The sequence below is a fragment of the Nycticebus coucang genome, chromosome 8, assembly GCF_027406575.1.
Source record: "Nycticebus coucang isolate mNycCou1 chromosome 8, mNycCou1.pri, whole genome shotgun sequence".
Classification (NCBI taxonomy): domain Eukaryota; kingdom Metazoa; phylum Chordata; class Mammalia; order Primates; family Lorisidae; genus Nycticebus; species Nycticebus coucang.
The window spans coordinates 89844596-89871017 of record NC_069787.1 but is presented as its reverse complement, the minus strand read 5'-3'; the positions used below and the strand labels follow the sequence as shown (position 1 = coordinate 89871017).

General features: G+C 40.0%; 1 protein-coding gene across 1 annotated transcript in view; it reads right to left on the bottom strand.

Annotated features, from left to right (window-relative positions):
• The window catches only part of KIF15 (kinesin family member 15), a 95899-nt gene that overhangs the window by 42684 nt on the left and 26793 nt on the right, over positions 1-26422 (bottom strand). The window contains exons 11-16 of the mRNA XM_053599409.1: positions 22609-22732; positions 21262-21338; positions 20772-20981; positions 19741-19918; positions 10063-10204; positions 9247-9388 (exon numbers count right to left, since the gene is read on the bottom strand). Of these exons, the coding sequence (XP_053455384.1) occupies positions 9247-9388; positions 10063-10204; positions 19741-19918; positions 20772-20981; positions 21262-21338; positions 22609-22732 (873 nt within the window). The remainder of the gene's footprint in view (positions 1-9246; positions 9389-10062; positions 10205-19740; positions 19919-20771; positions 20982-21261; positions 21339-22608; positions 22733-26422) is intronic.

The window sequence follows — 26422 nt, the reverse complement described above, 5'->3', positions numbered from 1 at the left end:
CCTCAAAGATCTGAGGAACACAGTAGAATCTCTCAGTAGCAGAATATAGCAAGCAGAAGAAAGGATTTCTGACATTGAAGACAAAGCTTTTGAACACTCTCAAACTCTCAAAGAGGAAGAGAAATGGAGGGAAAAACAGATCACTCTCTCAAAGAGCTCTGGGATAATAAGAAGAAAACCAGGAACACCCCCTCCCCCCCGGAAAGCGACAAAGTGGCATCACAAGGCACAGAGTCTCTTCTCCATGAGATTATGAAGGAGAACTTTCCAAACATGCCAAGAGATTCTGAAATTCAGATAGCAGTTTCAGAACTCCAGCATGACTCAACCCAAATAAAACATCCCCCAGACACATCATAATCAATTTCACTAAAGTTAATACGAAGGACAAAATTCTGAAAGCAGCCAGAAGAAAGAAAACCATCACCTACAAGAGCAATTACATTAGAATAAATGCAGATCTCTCTGCTGAAACCTTTCAAGCTAGAAGAGGACAGTCATCAACTTTTAATCTCCTAAAACAAAATAACGTTCAACCCAGGATCCTGTGCCCAGCTAAACTGAGCTTCATTTACGACGGAGAAAATAAATACTTCAATGACATTCATATGCTGAAGAAATCTGCCATAACTAAACCAGCTCTCCAGGATATTCTCAGACCTATCCTCCATAAAGACCAGCATAATCCTCCACCACAAAAGTAAACCCACCCAGAAAATTTTGATCAAATTCCAACTTCCACAGTAGCAAAAGGATTAAAAATGTCCACCAGAATCTTGAAAGGCTTATCAATATTCTCAATTAATGTAAATGGTTTAAATTGTCCTCTAATGAGGCGTAGGTTGGCTGACTGGATACAAAAACTCAAGCCAGATATCTGCTGCATACAAGAATCGTATTTTACATTAAAAGACAAATACACTCGGGCGGCGCCTGTGGCTCAGTGAGTGGGGCGCTGGCCCCATATGCCGAGGGTGGCGGGTTCGGACCCAGCCCCGGCCAAACTGCAACCAAGAAATAGCCGGGCGTTGTGGCGGGCGCCTGTAGTCCCAGCTGCTCGGGGGGCTGAGGCAGGAGAATCGCGTAGGCCCAGGGGTTAAGAGGTTGCTGTGGGCCGTGTGACGCCACGGCACTCTGCCTGAGGGCGGTACAGTGAGACTCTGTCTCTACAAAAAAAAAAAAAAAAGACAAATACACTCTCAAAGTGAAGGGATGGTCATCTATACTCCAGGCAAATGGAAAGCAGAAAACAGCAGGCATTGCAATCCTATCCGCAGACCCAATGGGCTTTAAACCAACCGAAATAAGGAAGGATAAGGATGGACACTTCATATTTGTTAAAGGTAATACTCAATATGATGAGATTTCAATTATTAATATTTATGTACCCAACCACAACACACCTCAATTTAAAAGAGAAACTCTTAACAGACATGAGCAACTTGATTTCCGACAGTTACATAGTAGTTGGAGATTTTAACACCCCTTTAGCAGTGCTGGATAGATCCTCCAAAAAGAAGCTAAGCAAAGAAATTTTAGATTTAAACTCAACCATTCAACATCTGGACGTAACAGATATCTACAGAACATTTCATCCCAACAAAACTGAATACACAGTCTTCTCATCAGCCCACGAAGTGTACTCCAAAATCGACCACATCCTAGACCGCAAATCTAACCTCAGCAACTAAAAAAAAATAGAAATTATCCTTGCATCTTCTCAGACCATCATGGAATAAAAGTTGAACTCAATAACAACAGGAACCTGTTTACCCATACAAAAACATGGAAGCTACACAACCTTATGCTGAAGGATAGATGGGTAATAGACGAGATTAAGAAGAAAATCACCAAATTTTTGGAACAAAACAACCATCAAGACGTGAATTACCAGAACCTCTGGGATACTGCAAAGGCAGTCCTAAGAGGGAAATTTATAGTACTGCAAGCCTTCCTCAAGAAAATGGAAAGAGAGGAAGTTAATAACTTAATGGAACATCTCAAGGAACTGGAGAAGGAAGAACACTCCAACCCCAAACACAGGAAAAGAAAAGAAACAACCAAAATCAGAGCAGAATTAAATGAAAGTGAAAACAAAAGAATTATACAACAGATCAATAAATCAAAAAGTTGGTTTTTTGAAAAGATCAATAAAATAGATAAACCTTTGTCCAACCTTACCAGGAAAAAAAGAGTAAAATCTCTAATTTCATCAATCAGTAATGGTAACGATGAAATAACAACAGACCCCTCAGAAATTCAAAAAATCCTTAATGAATACAACAAGAAACTCTACTCTCAGAAATATGAAAATCTGAAAGAAATTGACCAATACTGGGAAGTACGCCACCTCCCAAGACGTAACCAGAATGAAGTGGAAATGTTGAACAGGCCTATATCAAGTTCTGAAATAGCATCAACTATACAAAATCTCCCTAAAAGGAAAAGCCCAGGAACGGATGGCTTTACGTCAGAATTCTACCAAACCTTTAAAGAAGAACTAGTACCTATATTACTAAACCTCTTCCAAACTATAGAAAAAGAAGGAATATTACCCAACACATTCTACGAAGCAAACATCACCTTGATCCCCAAAGCAGGGAAAGACCCAACAAGAAAATAAAATTATAGAACAATATGACTAATGAATATGAATGCTAAAATACTCAATAAGATCCTAACAAACAGAATCCAACAACAAATCAAAAAAATTATACACCATGACCAAGTGGGATTTATCCCAGGGTCTCAAGGCTGGTTCAATATACATAAATCTATAAATGTAATTCAGCATATAAACAAACTAAAAAATAAGGACCATATGATTCTCTCAATTGATGTAGAAAAAGCTTTTGATAACATCCAGCATCCCTTCATGATCAGAACACTTAAGAAAACTGGTATAGAAGGGACATTTCTTAAACTAATAGAGGCCTTCTACAGCAAACCCAGAGCCAATATCGTATTGAATAGAACTAAATTGAAATCATTTCCACTTAGAGCAGGAACCAGGCAAGGTTGCCCATTGTCTCCATTGCTCTTTAACATTGTAATGGAAGTTTTAGCCATTGCAATTAGGGAAGAAAAGGTGATCAAGGGTATCCACATAGGGTCAGAAGAGATCAAACTTTCACTCTTCGCAGATGATATGATTGTATATCTGGAAAACACTAGGGATTCTACTACAAAACTTTTAGAAGTGATCAAGGAATTCAACAATGTCTCAGGCTACAAAATCAACACCCATAAATCTATAGCCTTTACATATACCAACAATAACCAAGCTGAAGAAACAGTCAAGGACTCTATTCCTTTCACAGTAGTGTCAAAGAAGATGAAATATTTGGGAGTATACCTAACAAAGGACGTGAAAGATCTCTACAAAGAGAACTACAAAACTTTAAGAAAAGAAATAGCTGGGCAGCGCCTGTAGCTCAGTGAGTAGGGCGCCAGCCCCATATGCTGAGGGTGGCGGGTTCAAACCCAGCCCCGGACAAAAGCAACAAAAAAATAGCCAGGCATTATGGTGGGCACCTGTAGTCCCAGCTGCTCTGAAGGCTGAGGCAAGAGAATCGCGTAAGCCCAAGAGTTAGAGGTTGCTGTGAGCCGTGTGATGTCATGGCACTCTACCGAGGACGGTACAGTGAGACTCTGTCTCAAAAAAAAAAAAGAAAAGAAATAGCTGAAGATGTTAACAAATGGAAAAACATACGATGCTCATGGCTGGGAAGAATCATCATTGTTAAAATGTCTATACTACCCAAAGCAACATATAACTTTAATGCAATTCCTAATAAAGCTCCATTTTCATATTTTAAAGGTCTTGAAAAAAAAATACTTCGTTTTATAGGGAATCAGAAAAAACTCAAATAGCCAAAACATTACTCAGCAATAAAAACACAGCAGAAGGAATCACGCTACCAGACCTGAGACTATACTATAAATCGATAGTGATCAAAACAGCATGGTACTGGCACAAAAACAGAGAAGTAGATGTCTGGAACAGAATAGAGAACCAAGAGATGAATCCAGGTACTTGCCTTTATTTGATCTTTGACAAGCTGATTAAAAACATTCAGTGGGGAAAAGATTCCCTATTTAACAAATGGTGCTGGGTGACCTGGCTGGCAACCTGTAGAAGATTGAAACTGGACCCACACCTTTCACCATTAACTAAGATAGACTCTTACTGGATAAAAGATTTAAACTTAAGACATGAAACTATAAAAATACTTGAAGAAAGTGCAGGGAAAACTCTTGAAGGAATCGGCCTGGGTGAATATTTTATGAGGAGGACTCCCCAGGCAATTGAAGCAGTATCAAAAATACACTACTGGGACCTGATCAAACTAAAAAGCTTCTGCATAGCCAAGAACATAGTAAGTAAAGCAAGCAGACAGCCCTCAGAATAGGAGAAAATATTTGCAGGTTATACCTCCGATAAAGGTCTAATAACCAGGATCCACAGAGAACTCAAACATATTAGTAGAAAAGAACACATGATCCCATCTCAGGTGGGCAAGGGACTTGAAGAGAAACTTCTCTAAAAACAGACGCATGATCTACAAATACATGAAAAAAAGCTCATCATCCTTAATCATCAGAGAAATGCAAATCAAAACTACTTTGAGATACCACCTAACCCCAGTAAGAGTAGGCCACATAACAAAATCCCAAAACCAGAGATGTTGGCGTGGATGTGGAGGAAAGGGCACACTTCTACACTGCTGGTGGGAATGCACTCTAATAGGTTCCTCTGGAAGGATGTTTGGAGAATACTTAGAGACCTAAAAATAGACCTGCCATTTGATCCTATAATTTCTTTACTAGGTTTATACCCAGAAGACCAAAAATCACAATATAACAAAGACATCTGTACCAGAATATTTATTACAGCCCAATTCACAATTGCTAAGTCATGAAAGCAGCCCAAGTGCCCATCGAACCACGAATGGACTAGCAAATTGTGGTGCATGTATACCATGGAATATTATGCAGCCTTAAAGAAAGATGGAGACTTTACCTCTTTCATGTTTACATGGATGGAGCTGGAACATATTCATCTTAGCAAAGTATCTCAGGAATGGAAGAAAAAGTATCCAATGTACTCAGCCCTACTATGAAGCTAAATTATAGCTTTCACATGAAGGCTATAACCCAACTATAGCACAAGACTATGAGAAAAGGGCCAAGGAAGGGGAAGTGAGGGGGGAGGTTAGGGTGGAGGGAGGGTAATGGGTGGGGCCACACCTATGGTGCATCTTAGAACAGGTATAGGAGAAACTTACTAAAGGCAGAATACAAATGTCTACATACAATAACTAAGAAAATGCCATGAAGGCTACGTTGAACAGTTTAATGAGAATATTTCAGATTGTATATGAAACCTGCACATTGTACCCCTCGATTGCACTAATGTACACAGCTATTATTTAACAATAAAAAAAGGAAAAAAAGACAATACTATGTTAAACAATAAATGTTTAACAGGTACAACAATAGTACCTGTTTAATAGGTACAACTAACAAAAAAAATCAATAAACCTGACTATATCAAAAACTTAAGAATATAACAAAAGCATCCCATGTGAAGATGAAGACAAGGAATGTGATGGAGGAGTATACTGGCAATACCATAACAGAAGATGAATACATGAAAATTCCTACAAATCAGAAAAAAGATAAATAACAAATAGAAAAATGTGTTCTGTGTTTTTCATGGAAAAGGATATACAAATGAATATGAATGTAGGAAATGACATTCAATTTCACTAGAAACGAGGGAAATGAGAATTAAAACCTTCGCAACACTTCTCACCTATCAGATTATCAAACTAAAGAGCCTGACAATGCCAGTTACCAGGGACAGTGCAGGGAAATAAGTGTGTACATTCTAGGAAGGTACATGGTGCAGCCCCCAGGAGGGGACTGTGGCTCAAATGCTAAGAAATCCTAAGTCCAACAGAATCCACCCCAGAGAATGCATGTGCTGGAAACCACCTAAACAAGCCATGAGTCATCCAAAAACACAGAAGCCTGGGTTTAAAGTGAAGTAGAGTTTTGAGTACCAGTTAATATGGAAAGATATAAGGCATAACCCCACGTCACGGAACCATTTTACAGAATAACATATGCAGAACGACTCCACTTTTAACAACAACAAAAAAATAATAATCATCAATCTATGAAACAACCCTATGTATTTTCTCAGTCTGTGCATATTAACTATACAAAAATACTAACAAAAAGGATTAAATTACTTTGAAGCAAGGGAGATAAAAGGCTAGATTAGACCCAGATTGACAGTTATGCCCAAAAGGAATTTTAACCTTAACTTATATATGTATCTCTTTCAAACAAAGAGAAGGTATTCATAAAGTACTCCTACACTAAACTCAAGCAACGACAAAGGATCTGAATGGTTATGCCATTCTTGGTAAACTTTCTAATCCTCTTAGTCCTGTTTGCTCAGTAATAAAAAGAAGATGAAGAACTAGAATGGCTCTGTAACTCTATTGTGCTAAGTGACTATTGGCACAAGATTTTGTTTTTTGAGACAGAGCCTCAAGCTGTTGCCCTGGGTAGAGTATGGCGGCATCATAGCTCACAGCAGCCTCCAACTCCTAGGTTCAAGCGATTCTCCTGCCTCTGCCTCCAAAGTAGCTGGGACTTAAAGGCACCCGTCACAACGCTTCGCTATTTTCTTTTTTTTTTTTTTTTGGTTGCAGCTATCATTGTTGTTTGGCGGGCTGGGCTGGATTTGAACACGCCAGCTCAGATGTATGTGGCTGGTGCCTGAGCCGCTTGAGCCACAGGTGCCGAGCCTATTGGCACAGGATGATAAAACATTTGGCAATACTCTCCAAGTATTTTAAAATAATTTCCTACAAAGATTTCAAAGGTTGCCTTTTTTAAAAAGAAAAGAATTCTACTTTTATAAGAGAAGAATAACATTTTATTGGTTAAATAGATCATGACATAGCCATTCAATATTCTTAGCTGCCAAAATAAATCAAAAGCCAAAAAACAAACAAAAACTCAAAAAGGAGATAAAGTTCTTTTTTTCCCTAAAGACATGGGACAAACTCAGTTCAGTGCCTGTAGCACAGTGGTTATGGTACCAGCTACATACACCGAGGGTGGCGGGTTCGAACCCAGCCCAGGCCAGGTAACAACTGCAACAAAAAAAATAGCCAGACGTTGTGATGGGCGCCTGTAGCCCCAGCCACTTGAGAGCCTGAGGCAAGAGAATCGCTTAAGCCCAAGAGTCTGAGGTTGCGGTAAGCTGTGATGCCACAGTACTCTATTGAGGGTGACATAGTAAGACTGTCTAAAAAAAAAAAGAAAATATATATATATAAGGACATGGAACAAACTCTAAAATACGGCTTATGTTTAAAACACAAACATACACCAACCATAGAATGATGTATTATGCCACTATTTGTATAAAATAAGAAAACACTCGACACTGATTACTTCCAAAGAGGGTCTTGATTGGCTGGAAGGATAGCAGAAGGAGAGTTGCCACTGAATGAATGAATAATATCTTTCATACCATTAAAACTTTTAATCATGTGAATTATTCATTCAAAATGAATTGTTTTTCAAAGTAGTTCTCTACAAAGTGACACACAAAGCATCACTGCTAACAATAACCATTTTATTTATTTATTTATTTTTAGACAGGTTCTTGCTCTGTTGCCCAGGCTAGAGTGCAGTAGTAGTATCAAAAGCTCGCAGCAACTTCAAATTTTTGGGTTCAAGCAAGGCTCTTGCCTCAGCCTCCTGAGTAGCTGGGACTATAGGCACACAACATCATGCCTGACTAATTTTTCTATTTTTTTTAATTAGACAAGGTGTTATTCTGTTGCTTAGGCTGGTCTCAAACTCCTGGTCTCAAACAACCCTCCTACGATGGCCTCCTAAAGTGCTTAGATTACAGGCCTGAGCTACTAGCCTGGCAAACATCTATTTATTTATTTATTTTTTTTTTGTAGAGACAGAGTCTCACTGTACTGCCCTCGGGTAGAGTGCCGTGGCGTCACACGGCTCACAGCAACCTCTAACTCTTGGGCTTAGGCGATTCTCTTGCCTCAGCCTCCCCAGCAGCTGGGACTACAGGCGCCCGCCACAATGCCCGGCTATTTTTTTATTGCAGTTTGGCCGGGGCTGGGTTTGAACCCTCCACCCTCGGCATATGGGGCCAGCGCCCCACTCACTGAGCCACAGGCGCCGCCGACATCTATTTATTTTTAAGTTTAAGATCTATAAGGAAAGCTTGGAGGGTTTTTTGTTTATTTTTATTTATTTATTTATTTTTTAGAGACAGTCTTACTTTATTACCCTCGGTAGAGTACCGTGGCATCACAGCTCACAGCAACTCCAACTCCTGGGCTTAGGCGATTCTCTTGCCTCAACCTCCCAAGTAGCTGGGACTACAGGTGCCCACCACAACACCTGGCTATTTTTTTTATTGCAGTTTGGCGGGGGCTGGGTTTGAACCCACCACCCTTGATATATGGGGACAGCGCCCTACCCAGTGAACCACAGGCATCACCCTTTTCTTTAGTTTAGAAAGGAAGTCTCACTACGTTGCCCAGGCCTGCCCTGAATTCCTGGGCTCAGGCAATTTTCTGGCTTCAGCCTTACAAGCGGGACTACAGGCGCAGACCACCATACCTGGCTAAGTTTTTTTTTAAACCTTCATAGAATTTGATAAAGTTAAAATCACCATCACGAGCATCAACATCATTATCTTCTCATCCCATGCTTTCCTCTCTTCCCATCCTCAGATGTCCACACATTTTCTTCTTTTACAAGGGTTATGATTACTTAGGAGGAAAAAAACCCTTCTGTTATCCTCATTGTCATCTGAGGTCTAGGATTTCTATGCTTCACTGTAAGCGTTGAGCACATGTCACATTATATCAACAGTTGCCATTTACTGAGATCTACCAGGTTCCAAGCATTTTATCAATTATTTAGTTTACTACACCCCCATTTTAGAGAAAAGAACAATAAGATTGAGAAGTTAGAAAACCCGGCCTAAAGTTAGCAGCAGATTAGAATTAGATTCCAATGCTAACTGCCCTCCTACCGTACTCTGCCATCAAAACACTAGGCTACCACTGTGACCCTGGTATTAACTGCCTATCAGGGACTGTGATCATGAAGACTCTGTCCATTATTGGTAAAATGAGATTGCACTGATTTAAGATGGAAATATTTCTTCAGATTACGTACCTTAAGTGTTTCAGCATGAATTTTATTCAGCTGGGAAACTTCCTGCCGCTTACAGGCTTTTGTTGCTTCCAAAAGATTTTCAAGATTAAGGTTTGCTTTTTGCAAAGACTGAAGTTCTGATTCCAATTCTAGCTGCCTTTTCCTAAGAGACATTGTAAGTAAGGTAATAAGTAATGTCAAATGCATGTAGAGTAATTTATACTTTCACATAAGCTTACAGTTATCTCTTTAAATCAGAGAGATTCTTTCAGATTATTTCCCTTACTTTCTAATTAGGTAACTTAGAAATTGATGACTGCTTGAGGTATTCAGCTAGCAAATGGTAGAGCTCAAATTCAAAAGTCCAAATACTCCATGATGATACCATATGTGATGTTAATTCTAAAACAAATACTTTGTTTTATTTCAGGGTAGGATTTATCTTAGTTGTAATATGAATGTAATTTATCTTTCCTTTTTTTTATACAATTAGAATCAAGTAAGAATATGAATAAACCTCTAATTTCTAAAACACTTGATTTATAGTTCTTAACAATATGATTTAAATTTGGCAATCAGATAATTCAAGATGAAGAATTTGAGTTCAACAGATACTGATCTCAACAGGAGAGTACTGTTTAAAACATTTGTATTTCTAGTTCATTAAATATATTATTAAAGAGTAAGAAACAAGCCATTTTACTTCATGTCAAAATAGTTGTTTTTATGAAAGTTTAATATTTAGAGTAAATTGCCCAATTAAATGATCAATACTAACACTCCAGTAAATGAACACTAAAAGAAAATGGGGTACTTGCATGTATATTTACACCTTACCTAGTAAGTTCTTTGAATTCTTCATATTCTTGCTTGGAATTATTCAGCTCTGTCTGAAGTTGTAGGATTTGTGCTTTTAACTTCTCAGTGTTTGCAAATGAACATGGCTCTTTCTGAGATTTAGGAGAAAATCCTTGCTGACCTGATAATAGGGAAACAACCTTAGTCTGTTTTTGCTTTTCCCCACTAAAGACAGGGGGTTGTTACGGTCCCCTGACTGGAGTGTAGTGGGTATTCACTGGCATGATCACATTCTACTATAGCTTCAGACTAGTCTCAAGTGATCCTCCTGCCTCAGCCTTCCAAGAAGGTGGGGGAAACAGATACAAGTCACTGCACTCAGCATTATAATCTCAACCTTTGAAAACCAAAAATACCAGAACAAGTTTTCTAAGGTCTCTGCCAGGTATCGATTTTGGGCCACTAGCATGAACAAAAATGGATTAGCAGGGGGGCCATATATATAATTGCAGGAGACAGGAGACACAGGATGTTGACATAGCCCACTAAACAGGAATAGAAACCATGTTTAAAAAGCAGAGAGGCCGGGGTGGCACCTGTGGCTCAAGCAGTAGGGCGCCGGTCCCATATGCTGGAGGTAGCGGGTTCAAACCTAGCCCTGGCCAAAACCCAAAAAAAAAAAAAAAAATGTATAATAATTTGTAATAAAAAGATATTAAAAAAAAAAAAAAAGCAGAGAGGCCACAGGATAGAGAGGCATAGTTAATTTAAGGCAGGGTGTCCATCAGGACAAACACCAAACAATGACTGAAGCACAACTTGCAAAATGCTAGATGGAGAAACATTGGCAGCTGAAACTTGCAAGAATTAGTGCTAGCAGCTAATATTAACAGTCAACGAATTATTCAGAAAAGGAAATAAATAGCAAGAGCAGCAAGTTGAAAGAACTTGGTATCATCTTACCAGGAGAAAACATTAATTTTCAGGGGCTGTGGCAGAGACAAGATGGCTGACTAAAGCCAGCTTTCCACAGAGGCTGCCATCCAGAAGTAGAGTTTAAAGGACAGAAATTTAGCACGAAACCTGGTGAATTAGAGCTGCACCAAGAGAGAAGGTTGAAGAACACACATCAACCCCGCTGAGGCGAGCTGCGACCCCAACGATACAAACAAAAGGTACAAAATCCATCACCAAGCGGACAGGAGTCCCCTCCCCCATGAGAACAGGTCGGAGTGACCCACAAACTAACGAGCAGAGTTCAAAGGTCCTCGCACTACACTCCACGGGAGAGATCCTCTAAAAACTGGACCTACCTCCCCTACTAGGGTGCCACAGTGTTCTCCTGCCAGGCATAAAATTGTACATACTCTCTACCTGCAACTCTGAGCTCCCAGCACTCCCCTCCACTCTCACTCTGAGGTCTGGAGGCCTCTCCCCCAGGAGTCCAGATTCTTCGGTGATTTCTCGAGGGGTGTGGACAGGCCCTAAACTGCAGCTGATCAGTGCTGACTCTGTGGCACGGGAGTCAGGAGAGGATGGTGGGCTGAGAGGGAACCACACCAGAGTGGCAGTGCCCTGAAGCGCAGAGCAGTAGCCATCATTTGGCAACAATAGGGCTCACTCCCAGATATTACAAAGCCACACCCCTGTTTCCCTGGACAACCAGAAGAGGCCAGGCATCTACTCAGGTGGCAACCACCACGAAACAGATCTGGGACGGAAACACAGGCCCCGTGAGTAAAGGGTTTGCCTGAGGCGGTACTGGCCTGGGTGGAGTGCAGGGACTAGAAACGCACGTGCAGAGCTGGGAAGTTCCCAGGGAGGGGCTGACCCAGAGGAACACTTTACTGAGCCTAAGATGCACCTGGCCCTCAGGGAATCATCAGCCTATAGACAAAGGAAGACAGGAGGCTAGTACTGACAGGTAACCGAATACAAACCTGCAGGACCAAAGACAGGCCCTGAGGCACAGGCTCTGGGAACTCAAAACAGCTTCTCTTCTGCAGGGGACTTTAGCAAGGACAGAAACAAATTCCCACAAAGTTTTTCTGTTCTGTTCTGTCAGTAACATCAATCAGAGGTGGGGCTGGAACTGAGTGAACACCCCCCAACCTCCATCAAGCACTCGAGGTTGCCAGGCCTCACTTCCCCCTGCTAGATAGAAGCAGAGCGCAGTGGCCTGGCCGAGCAGAAATAGATTTCCTTGTGATTCAGGCGCAAACCCTTAGAGTATCTGTTCACCACAGGCAACTGGGTCACAGCCCTGCGGGGCAATCAGTGACTGGATGTGACAGAGGTGCAAGGTGGGGAAGGAGGCATCAATCTTCCCAGACTGATCTATTTGCTGGGTGGATCCTCCTGACTCCATAGAACACCAGAGCAAGCCCTATCTGAGTAGTCACCTGCGATCCAATTGCCAGAGACCTTATAAACTCTCCCAAGTGAGACAGGTGCTGACTGAGACAATTGATTTGGACCTTTTGATTTGTTTGTTTGTTTTTGCAGGTTTTTGGCCGGGGCTGGGTTTGAACCCGCCACCTCGGGCATATGGGGCCGGCGCCCTACTGCTTTGAGCCACAGGCGCCACCCCGATTTGGACCTTTTGAACTAAGTCAGTCGCCGGAAGACTATTCAGGTGGTGCCCTGTGGTTGTAGGAATGTTTGATTTTCCTTTTCCAGTTGTTGCCTGTGGGGGGCGAGGTGACTTAATTGCTGGTATTTCTCCACAGCTAAGACTTCAACTCAGAGTAACTGTTTCACTAGGGTCTAACAGAGACCAGCTGAAAACAAGACAGAACCACTTACACCGACCACACCAAACAGGTCCCCAGTTTCTCAGGCCATAGCACTGTACGGGTCCTTGACAAAGCTCCAGAAGAAAACTCAAACAGTGTAAAACAATCATGGGGCACAATCAGCGGGAAAAACTCTAGTAACATGAATAACCAGAATAGATCAACCCCCTCAAGGAAAGATAGGGCAGATGTAACTGCAGATCCCATTCATAAACAGCTGGCCGAGATGTCAGAAATCAAATTCAAAATTTGGATTGCAAACAAGATTATTAGAATGGAGGAAAATTTGGAATTAGAAATTCGAGGAGCAATTCAAAAGTCGGAATTAGAAATTCGAGGAGCAATTCAAAAGTTGTCTCAAGAATTTAACGAACTTGGGTGGCGCCTGTGGCTCAAGGAGTAGGGCGCCGGTCCCATATGCTGGAGGTGGCGGGTTCAAACCTAGCCCCGGCCAAAAACAAAACAAAACAAAAAAGAATTTAACGAACTTAAAGACAACACCACCAAAGATTCTGATGCACTGAAGCAAGAATTTGCAGCCCTCAAAGATCTGAAAAACACAGTAAAAGCTCTCAGTAACAGAGTGGAGCAAGCAGAAGAAAGCATTTCTGACATTTAAAACAAAGCCTTTGAATGCTCCCAAACTCTCCAAGAGGAAGAGATGAAGAGCAAAAATAGATCATTCTCAAAGAGAGCTCTGGGATAATTCAAAGAAGGCTAATATCCACCTTACTGGAATCCCTGAAAGCAATGAAGTGGCCTCACAAGGCACAGAGGCCCTTCTCTATGAAATTATGAAAGAGAATTTTCCAGACATGCCAAGAGATTCTGAAATTCAGATAGCAGACAGTTTCAGAACCCTAGCACAACTCAATCCCAATAAGACATCCCCCAGACATACCATTATTAATTTCACTGAAGTTAATATGAAGGAGAAAATTCTGAAAGCAGCCAGACGTAAGAAATCCATTACCTACAAAGGGAAGAATACTAGAATGACTGCAGATCTCTCTGCTGAAACTTTTCAAGCCAGAAGAGGGTGGTCACCGAGTTTTAATCTCCTAAAGCAAAATAACTTTCAACCCCAGATCCTGTATCCAGCTAAACTGAGCTTCATTTATGATGGGGAAATTAAATACTTTAATAACATTCATATGTTGAAGAAATTTGCCATAACCAAACTCTTCAGGATATTCTCAGACCTATCCTCCATGATGACCAGCCCAATCCTCTACCACAAAAGTAAACTCATTCAGAAACTTTTGATCAAACTCCAACTTCCACAGTGGCAAAAGGATTAAAAATGTCCACTGGACTTTCGAAAAACTCGATACCCAAAATTTTACCAGACTTATCAATATTCTCCATTAATGTGAACGGCTTAAACTGTCCTCTAAAGAGGCACAGCTTAGCTGACTGGATACAAAAACTCAGGCCAGATATTTGCTGCATACAAGAGTCACATCTTACCTTAAAAGATAAATATAGACTCAGGGGGAAAGGATGGTCGTCCATATTTCAGGCAAATGGTAATCAGAAAAAAGCAGGTGTTGCAATTCTATTTGCAGACACAATAGGCTTTAAAACAACAAAAGTAAGGAAGGATAAGAATGGTCACTTCATATTTGTTAAGGGTAATACTCAATATTACGAGATTTCAATTATTAATATCTATGCACCCAACCAGAATGCACCTCAATTTATAAGAGAAACTCTAAAAGACATGAGCAACTTGATTTCCTCCAGCTCCATAATAGTTGGAGATTTCAACACTCCTTTGGCAGTGTTGGATCGATCCTCCAATAAGAAGCTGAACAAAGAAATTTTAGATTTAAACCTAACCATCCTACATTTAAATTTAGAAGATATCTACAGAACATTTCATCCCAACAAAACTGAATACACATACTTCTCACCAGCCCACGGAACATACTCCAAAATCGATCACATCTTAGGTCACAAGTCTAACCTCAGTAAATTTAAAGAAATAGAAATTATTCCTTGCATCTTCTCAGACCACCATGGAATAAAAGTTGAGCTCAGTAACAACAGGAATCTGCATACTCATACAAAACCATGGAAGTTAAATAACCTTATGCTGAATGATAGCTGGGTCAGAGATGAGATTAAGAAGGAAATTGCCAAATTTGGGGAATAAAATGACAATGAAGACACGAATTATCAGAACCTCTGGGATACCGCAAAGGCGGTCCTTAGAGGTAAATTTATAGCACTGCAAGCCTTCCTCAAGAGAACGGAAAGAGAGGAAGTTAACAACTTAATGGGACATCTCAAGCAACTGGAAAAGGAAGAACATTCCACCCCAAACCCAGTAGAAGAAAAGAAATAACCAAAATTAGAACAGAATTAAATGAAATTGAAAACAAAAGAATTATACAACAGATCAATAAATCCAAAAGTTGGTTTTTGAAAAGGTCAATAAAATAGATAAACCTTTGGCTAACCTAACCATGAAAAAAAGAGTAAAATCTCTAATCTCATCAGTCAGAAACGACAAAAACAAAATGACAACAGACTCCTCAGAAATTCAAAAAAATCTTAATGAATATTACAAGAAACTTTATTCTCAGAAATATGAAAATCTGAAGAAAATTGACCAATACTTGGAAGCACATTATCTTCCAAGACTTAGCCAGAATCAAGTGGAAACGTTGAACAGGCCCATATCAAGTTCTGAAATAGTATCAACAATACAAAATCTCCCTAAAAAGAAAAGCCTGTGACCAGATGGCTTCATGTCAGAATTCTACCAAACCTTTAAAGAGGAATTAGTACCTATATTACTCAACCTGTTCCAAAAATGTAGAAAAAGAAGGAAGACTACCCAACACGTTCTATGAAGCAAACATCACCCTGATCCCCAAACCAGGAAAAGACCCAACAAGAAAAGAAACTTATAGACCAATATCACTAATGAATATAGATGCAAAAATATTCAACAAGATCCTAACAAACAGAATCCAGCAATCGATCAAACAAATTGTACATCATGACCAAGTCGGTTTTATCCCAGGATCTCAAGGCTGGTTCAATATACGTAAATCTATAAGTATAATTCAGCACATAAACAAATTAAAAACCAAAGACCATATGATTCTCTCAATTGATGCAGAAAAAGCTTTTTTTTTGGCCAGGGCTGGGTTAGATTTTTGCTACACGCTATCTCATTTCATGTAGTCTGTTTCTTGATTTAATAATTACAGGAGCGAGTTTACACCCACGGCAAAGCTGCATTCGTTTGCGTCTCTGGTCACGCAACAATCAGAACACTTAAGAAAATTGGTATAGAGGAGACATTTTTTAAACTGATAGAGGCCATCTACAGCAAACCCACAGCCAATATCGTATTGAATGGAGTACAATTGAAATCATTTCCACTATGATCAGTAACCAGACACAGCTGCCCATTGTCTTCACTGCTCTTTAACATTGTAATGGAAGTTTTAGCCACCACAATTAGGGAAGAAAAGGCGATCAAGGATATCCATATAGGGTCAGAAGAGATCAAACTTTCACTCTTCGCAGATGATATGATTGTATATCTGGAAAACACCAGGGATTCTACTACAAAACTCTTAGAAGTAATCAAGGAATACAGTAGCGTCTCAGGTTAGAAAATCAACATTCATAAATCTGTAGCCTTTATATATACCAACAATAGTCAAGCTGAAAAAACAGTTAAGGACTCTATTCCATTCACAGTAGTGCCAAAGAAGATGAAATATTTGGGAGTTATCTAACAAAGGACATGAAAGATCTCTATAAAGAGAACTATGAAACTCTAGAAAAGAAATAGCTGAAAATGTTAACAAATGGAAAAACATACCATGCTCATGGCTGGGAAAAATCAACATTGTTAAAATGTCCATACTACCAAAGCAATATACAATTTTAATATTAGCAAACCCTATTAAAGCTCTACTGTCATACTTTAAAGATCTTGAAAAAATAATACTTTGTTTTATATGGAATCAGAAAAAACCTCGAATAGCCAAGACATTACTCAGAAATAAAAACAAAGCAGGAGGAATCACGCTACCAGACCTCAGACTATACTATAAACCGATAGTGATCAAAACAGCATCGTACTGGCACAAAAACAGAGAAGTAGATGTCTGGAACAGAATAGAGAACCAAGAGATGAATCCAGCTACTTACTGTTATTTGATCTTTGACAAGCCAATTAAAAACATTCAGTGGGGAAAAGATTTCCTATTTAACAAATGGTGCTGGGTGTTTTTAATTGGCTTGCCATAGATCAAATAACAGTAAGTAGCACCATGGAATATTATGCAGCCTTAAAGAAAGATGGAGAATTTACCTCTTTCATGTTTACATGGATGGAGCTGGAACATATTCTTCTTAGTAAAGTATCTCAAGAATGGAAGAAAAAGTATCCAATATACTCAGCCCTACTATGAAACTAATTTATGGCTTTCATATGAAAGCTATAACCTAGTTATAACCTAAGAATATGGGGAAGGGGAGGAAGATGGGCAGAGGGAGGGTGATTTGTGGGATTACACCTGTGGTGCATCTTACAAGGAAGGGTACATGTGAAACTTGGTGAATGTAGAATATAATTGTCTCAACACAATAACTAAGAAAATGCCAGGAAGGCTATGTTATCCAGTTGATGAAAATGTGTCAAACTGTTTATAAAACCAGTGTATGGTGCCCATGATTGCATTAATGTACACAGCTATGATTCAATGTTAATTAAAAAAATGAAAAAATAAGAAAATAAATAAATCAAAGAAAAAAGAAAAATATCATGTAAAAGGTGTTTACAGAATGAGTAAAAATTGGTGGAGTTAAAAACAAAATTACTGTTAGTATTACTGAGGCCAAAATGGTCAACAAAAGGCACAGCATTGTAGAGAAAAGTAGTTGAAATAAAGCAGAAAACCTAATTTTCACTTTGCATCTAAAATCTTGGCCTCTCACAAGTGCAAAGATGTAGAATCAATCTAAGTGCCCATCAATTCATGAGTGGATCAAAAAAATATGGTCTGCATGTTCCACAGAATAATACTTAGCCACAAAGAAGGAATAAAATAATGTCTTTCACAGAAATTTGGATGGAACAAGAGACCATTATGCAAAGTGACGTATCTCAGGAATGGAATAACAAACACCAGGTGGTGCCTGTGGCTCAGTGAGTAGGGCGCCAGCCCCATATACCGAGGGTGGCAGATTCAAACCCGGCCCCGGCCAAACTGCAACAAAAAAATAGTCGGGCATTGTGGTGGGAGCCTATAGTCCCAGCTACTCAGGAGGCTGAGGCAAGAGAATCACCTAAGCCCAGGAGTTGGAGGTTGCTGTGAGCTGTGATGCCATAGCACTCCACCGAGGGTAATAAAGTGAGATTGTCTCTCAAAAAAAAAAAAAAGTAAAGAAAAGAAAAAAAAAGAAAAAGAAACACCATGGGAGCTAAATAACAGGAACATCTGGGGACAAAAAGATGTAAAGAACGTCAGAAACCAAGAAGGATGGAGGGTGATGAGGATGAGAGGTAAAAACTTACCTACTGGGTACAAAGAACACTAGTCTGGTGATGGGTACACTAAAAGCCCCAACTTACGCATTATACAAGGCTTCTGTGTAACAAAACATTTGTACTTCCCCCGATATTTTGAAATAAAAAAATAAAATCTTAGTCTCTCCACAACCCAATATTATGATTCAATCTTATGTTTTTATTTATACATAACACAACAGAAAAAGGCTTAGAAAAGGAAAATTTTATAAACAAAGAAACAAGCTCAGAGCCCGTAGCTCAGTGAGAAGGGTGCCGGCCACATACACTGAGGCTGGAGGGTTCGAGCCCAGCCCGGGCCTGCTAAACAACAATGACAACTGCAACAAAAAATAGCTGGGCCTTGTGGCGTGTGCCTATATTCCCAACTACCCGGGAAGCTGAGGCAAGAGAACCACTTAAGCCTAAGAGTTTGAGGTTGCTGTAAGCTGTGATGCCATAGTGCTTTACAGAGGGTGACAAAGTGAGACTGTCTCAATAAAAAAAAAAAGAGAAACAATGTTGTTTTACCAATGCAGAATAAAAAGATGAAAATGTCTGTAATTTCAACCTAACAAGAAACAAAGGATGAGAATGAGTATGATAAACAACCACGAAAATACTACCTCTAAAAATCAGACAAACACAGACTGGGTTGCCAGATTCCAGGGAATTAACACTAATAGCTACCAAGCCTCAAAGATCAAATTAGTACTTACCAAACCACTTTTCATAAAGTAAAAGCAATCTCATGAAAATAACAGGTAACTAAGAGTGTATACAGTGGTAGTCACAAGATGGGGGTCAAAACATGTGCTGGGTGGTTTGTGCATCTGACCCCTCCGACATTCTTACACTGTACAGCCTTAGCCAGAATGATTCAACTTTTCGACCCTACCTTCATGCATGCTTGGTTAATTAAGCATTTTCATTTCAAATACTTTAAGCAGGAACATTGCATTTAATAAAACTTGAAGATAAGAACTGAATAAATCTTTTTGTTAACAAAATAGAGGAAATGCGGGTATTTTCCTGCTATGTCTATTAGCCTACACAGGTTACTACTCTTTGGTTTTTGAGAAAAAAACATTTAGTAAATGCCTTTTTATACCACCAAAGAATAAGCATGTATATAAGAAACTAGCACAGCCCGTCTGAAAGCTATAATGAAGACCTTGACTACAAGGCCCTACAAATGCATTTTAAACAGCCCCTTCTGGCCGGGTCTAGTGGCTCAGACCTATAATCCCACAGCTCTGGGAGGCCAAAGCTATGCCTGTGCTATTGCACTCCAACTGAGGTGACAAAACAAAACTCTTATCTCTAAAACAATAAAATAAAAGGCTCTTTTTACAAGGCATGTATACACCAATCATTTCTTACTTTTATCATTTTTCTCTGGGTCACAGACTTCAGTGAAAGCTTTTTCCAGTTTTGCAATGGTCTGGGCATCCATTTCTTGGGCTATTTTCACGGGCTCTAATAGTCGCAGTCTTCTATTCTCCTCCCGGAGGGAATGATTTTCCATGGCATACTTTGCAACTCTGGGGTGGTGCTCTATCTGTAACATAGAAGAGTTACAAGCATTACATATTCACAGATATCTCCTTAGTAAATCAGTCTCCCCAAAAAGCCACTAGAAAACTTCAGGAATGTGCATGCACTACTGGTGTATCCTGCTGCCATTATTATGGAAAGCAACTTGGAATTTGTGATCAAGATTGAAAGTTTGAATATCCTATAACTCTGTGATTCTAAGTTGGGGTCTACACCCTTGAAACTTTCACCCAGGTTGTTAAGGAGATAAGCAAAAGGTGTACATTAGGGCTAACTCTTCCTGCAAAGGAGATTGGTTCAATCAACATACCAAAAAGAATAAGGAAAACTACTGACCAAGATTGAATTGCCCTCTGTTAGCTAAAAGAGCAAGGTGCAGAAATGTGTGCAAGAGAAATAAAAGTAAAAATATCTATCCATGATTAGTTTGAATATGCTTTAAAAACTCCAGAAGATACACAAAAAGCTGGTCACAGATTTGGACTTTGTTCCCCCACGCTGTGCCTGCTTTCCCTATCCATCCTCCCTCGGGAAAAGGAAGAACATCTGAAACAACAATTTTAAAGGCTCAAATTCTAAAAAGAGACTAGAGATTTAGATAACCACAACTTCCCATTATGGTGAATTTTCACTTGGCCTGCTGAGAGCTACGTAGGGATACCACAACTTCTTCCCTTTTCCCATCTCTTCCCTTTAACTACCTTGATAAGGGGGGAAAGGAATTTTACAGTCAAACTGTCTGTTGAATTCATATAAATCAATTTCCATTATATTAAAGAATAAGTACTTTGTGACAAATTTATATTCCCTTTGAACTTCTTTTATTTTTAGAAATACTACAAATGCCATGTACTCACTTGTTCTCGCAAAGTTTGAATCTCATCCCTTAATTCTGAGAGCAAACGATCCTGCTCCTCAGCCAGAAAGCTGCCCTGGGATTCCTTGTGGAGCTTTTCCAGGCGTATTATTTGATCCTCTCGGAATTTCACTATCATTTTATTGGATTGAATAAATTTTTCCTTTTTGAGGTTGAGGTCTTCTAATTGGGTAATTTTTTCTATTAGAGACTTAAGAAAGTCATAATTCGGTTAAACATGAAAAGTAATTCAGCCTCCCTAAAATTTCATAAGCCCAGCAACAAATACTGCTTTAATCTTAAAGTGATACTGCTAAGAGAGAGAACATTAAAAGAAAACAGAGAAAATCTTAATCTTAATGGCACACAATCTTCCTTTACTTCCCTTATTGAGCTGCTACCATTTATTTCACTCAATAGAGCAACAAAAACCACATAGCAAAAGCCTAAAATAACTCGAATCCCCCTTATTATTAATTCAGTTTTCCTACCTTCTTTTCCTGTTCAGATTTCTTAAAGAATAGCATTGCCTCCTGGAAATATTTCATGTAATCAGTCTTCTCTTTGTCTGTAAAGAATCAGTAAGAAATGAAAAGGAAAAAACAATTACTTCTCAAATTTTAAAACCAAGAGATAAGCTAAAACAGCCTTTAATTAACTGCTTTCAACTAATCTAAAAAGACCAGACTATCATCAGCAGATTGTGGATTTCAAATTAGCCCATTCTACATAACCAGGTATTCTTCAAAGAAAAGTAAGTTTCCCTTTATTTAGTTAACATATATTATACATTATAAATGGTATGACAGAATTAGAAGTGAATCTAAAAAAAACTACCGGGGGTTCCCAGGTAGTAGGACCCCCTGAGATATAATTCACCCTCTTAATTTTATGTATTTCAAAGTAATTCATTCTCCACTAGCTATTCTTTGAGAAAAATAAGTCTATCTCATGCTAACCTATATATGTTTACTAAATTATTAAAATGTGTATTTTAGTAAACATATATAGATTACACATGCTATGAATTTAAGAAGTGTATATAAATGAAATTACTCTTCTTTTTAGCACTTTTTTGGAATAAAAAATTTTTTTACAGACACTTTTTTGCTTTATTGCCCAGGCTAGAATGCAGAGGCACAGCCATAACTCATTGTTACCTTGAATTCCTGGGCTCAAGTGATCATCTGCCTCAGCCTCCTGAATAGCTAAGACTACAGGCTTATGGCACCATGCCCACCTAATTTTTACTTTTTTTGTACAGACAGGGTCTCGCTATGTTGCTCAGGCTAGTCTCAACCTTCTGACTTCAAGTGATCCTCCTGCCTCGGCTTCCCAAAATGCTGGGATTACGGGGGTAAGCCAAAACTTCAGGCCTATTCAAAATTATTTTATGTCCCTTTGACCATATCTCATAGAGCTCAATGTCTATCGTATCTATTATCTGAATATAAACAACATACTATGTTCCTATACATACAGGTGAAATAAACAGAAGGATACAGGCAGTCTCTGAGTCACAAATAATCCAACTATGTACAACTCACACTTGTGAATGGTCTTGTAACAGTAAGTCCCTGAAATATAAACACCCAACTGATAATGCACTTCCCACTTATGAACAGGGGCTATTATAGGTAATAGGTAAATGTACCTGTTACAACTTACATGCAAATTTAACTTAAGAACAAATCTACAGAACCTATCTCATTCTAACCCAGGGACTGCCTGTACTTGCAGAAAAATTTGGGTAGCATTATCCTGTGGTGACTATCATTGGAGGGTGCTTATATTTGTACACAGTCTTCTCTAAGATAAGGACATGGTGCACAGCCTACCTCTGGTCAGAAAGCTTTCTGGTGGTGTCTGCCCTGAAGTAAGCTGGGCCAGCTGTTCTTTGAGCCTCTTCACTTCAGCTTGGAGCTGGTTCACATTTCCTTGGGTGTCTTCATTTACCACTGCCTATTCAAGAATTTTTTAAAAAGCATTAAAAGAATGCTTTTTGAGTGATATAGTCCTGTGTTTACATTTGTTGGTATGATTTAGAGTAATGAACAGGAAAGAAAACCTCACTTCCATCTTACAGTCAAAAGATGGGAGGATGGCGCCTGTGGCTCAAAGGAGTAGGGCACCGTCCCCATATGCTGGCGGTGGTGGGTTCAAACCCAGCCCCAGCCAAAAACTGCAAAAAAAAAAAAGTCCATGGGAATCACAGTGTGCTGGAGTAGAGAAGAAGCTTCCTTTTCCTGTGCCTTCATACCTACCTCCAGAGGGGGACCAGCACCAGCCAGGATCTCCCTCTCCAAGATCCTACTTTCTTCCTACCTTTCCTGACTAGCCCTGGGCCTTTAGGTTGGGTCACCCTTAGGATCTGAGTGTTCATCTAACACTTCCTTCCCCTTGAGAACAACAGCCTCACTCCACTCTCCCAATGGAGAAGAGCAAACACTTTATTTTTTAACAGCTCTCCTGGTAGGAGGGGTTAGGTCCCCCCCCCCACACTGAATGATATCTTCATTTTCTTAAACAAACCTTTTATTTAAGACAACTTCTAAAAGGTTAAAAAGGCCCACAAACAAATGTACCACCATGGTGCAGGATGGTGGAGGAGGTTGTAGACATATGGGGACAGGGAATATATGGGATCTTTGTATTTTCTGTTCAATTTTGTGGCGAACCTATAATGCCTATAAAAATAAAGTTTATTAATTAAAATAATAAATTTTAAAGAAGGCTCACAACACCCAGAGGCTGATAAAAAGTGCCAACAGCTGAGCACCTACTACTCAGTGAAGAGAAAACACCCTCTGACAGCTCCAAGATCACCCATGTTCTTGTTGTAGGCCCAGCCTGCTCCTTGGGAAAGATTTAAATAGCTCATCCTTAAATAAGCCCCAGATACCATGGCACTCTCCACTGAAAGGCTCCAGCAAGGGGACTCACCATTACAGAGACTAGTATAAGGCTCCTGGTTTTGTTGTTTTGTGTGTTAAGAAGCCATGTCCAGCTGCTTCTGACACTTATGGCTAGGCTCATTATGAGGCACTGTATTTCTGACATCACTGTCACATTGGTGACATCATAATTCTAATTATCATTGCAGTTCTATACTCTCCAAAGACTTTTAGTAAGTCTCAAGAGACATAGGGCTGGAAAATTCTAATGATTTTTCCTCCTCATATCATCCCTACTCCAGAGGAAGTATCATAATCCAAGGAAGTAAAATAAGTAACCACTAGACCTATATTCTTCTGATGTATGGAGGGAAAGAGGTAACATGGACCTCTTCACTCTATGATCAGATGATTAAGGGGTCTACTTTCGGGGGTAAGAAAGATCAATTTCTCCCTTGAAAGATGGAAGAAATTAATCTACCAATTTATGGCATTATAATTCTTTTGTCTAGAACCACGGGGTCTCCGCCTCTCCAGAATAAGTAGGCAACTCCTTGGTCATTTAACAGTCTGCACCAAGGGCTGACAAAATGCTGCCCATGGACCAAACACTGTCTGTTTTTTAAATCAAGGTGCACTAGAGCATAGCCATTTGTTGACATTGTTATCACATTTAATCTCTTGTCAATGGCTGCTTTCTCACTACAAATACAAATTGAATAATTGAGACAGGGATCATGTGACCCAAAATGCACAAAATATTTACCATCTGGTTCTTTTTTTTTTTGGTTTTTGGCCGGGGCTGGGTTTGAACCCACCACACAGTTTTACTATGTTGCCCTCGGTAGAGTGTCATGGAGTCACAGCTCACAAGCAACCTCAAACTCTTGGGCTTAAGCAATTCTCTAGCCTCAGCCTCACAAGTAGCTGGGACTACAAGTGCCCACCGCAACGCCCAGCTATTTTTAAATTTCTTTTATTTTTGTTTTTTTGTAGTTGTCATTGTTGTTTTAGCTGGCCCAGGTCAGCTCAGTATATGTGACAGCGCCCTACCCACTGAGCTATGGCACTGCCACCATCTGGTTCTTTATAAGAAAAGTTTACTGGCTGGATGTGGTGGCTCACACCTGTAATCCCAGCACTTGGGAGGCCAAGGCAGATGGATTGTCTGAGCTCACAGGTTCGAAAACAGCCTGAGCAAGACCAAGACCCCATTTCTAAAAAATAGCCAAGTACTGTGGCGGGTACCTGTTGTGGCAGGCATCTGTATGCAAGAGAATCACTTAAGCCCAAGAGTTTGAGGTTGCTGTGAGCAATGATGCCATAGCACTTTACTGAGGGCAATAAAATAAGACTCTCAAAAAAAAAAAAAAAGGCAGCACCAGGCGGTGCCTGTGGCTCAGTCAGTAAGGCGCTGGCCCCATATACCGAGGGTGGCGGGTTCAAACCCGGCCTCGGCCAAACTGCAACCAAAAAATAGCCGGGCGTTGTGGCGGGCACCTGTAGTCCCAGCTACTTGGGAGGCTGAGGCAAGAGAATCACTTAAGCCCAGGAGTTGGAGGTTGCTGTGAGCTGTGTGATGCCATGGCACTCTACCGAGGGCCATAAAGTGAGACTCTGTCTCTACAAAAAAAAAAAAGAAAAAAAAAGGCAGCACCTGTGCTTCAATCAGTAGGGCACTGGCCCCATATACAGAGGGGGGTGCATTCAAACCTGGCCCCAGCTAAACTGCCATTGGAAAAAAAAAAAATTGCCGGGCATTGTGGTGGGCACCTGTAGTCCCAGCTACTTGGGAGGCTGAGACAAGAGAAGTGCCTAAGTCCAAGAGCTGGAGGTTGCTGTGAGCTGTGATGCCACAGCACTCTACGGAGGGCGACAAAGTGAGACTCTGCCTCTTAAAAAAAAAAAAGTTTACTCTGCACTGGTGTACACCAATATCAAAGTTTTTGCATATGAAGTAAAATGAGGAAATCTTAGATATGATATTGTGACATATATATTTGGGCTTAGCCCTGATTTTTGGCTAAAATCCTTAGACTCTCCAAAATGATAAATGTCTTTCTGCCTGCTAGTAAATTGACTGGTAGCTGGCAGTCCCTAGGCAGCTTCAGGATGGGGACCAGTTTCAGGAAAGAGCAAGGCTGACTGTGAAGCTGATCATCAACAGCCAATGGTTTAATAAAGCCTCCACAGAAACCCAACAGGACTGGCTTGGGGGTTTCAGATAGCTGAACATGTGGAGGTTCCTAGAGGGTGGTGTGTCTGGAGAGGGCATGTGTCTGAGAGGCTCCGCACCACTACCCATACCTCACCCTATGCAACTCTTCATTTGTATTCTTTGCCATATCCTTTATAATAAACCAGTAAGTGTGCTTTCCCAAGTCCTGTGAGCCACTCTAGCAAATTAACCTAAAGAGAGGGTCATCAGAAGCCCATGGGAAGCACAGGTATATAGTAAAACAATCTGGGGACTGGAATTGGCATTGGAAGTAGGGGGCTGTTTGGGGGAACTGAGCCTTCAACCTGCAGGACCTGACACTATTACCAGGTAGATAGTATCAGAACTGGAATTTAATTGGAGAACACCTGGTTGATGTCCACTGCAGAACTGACTGATTGGGTTCTGGTACAGAGAAATTCCCATATACTTTTTGGTGACCACAGGTCATAGAGCCTTCTGTGTTGATCATTGAGTGAGAAAATTGAAAAAACACTATTTTTCCCCTATATCTTCAGATTAGCGCTATAGACCACTTGA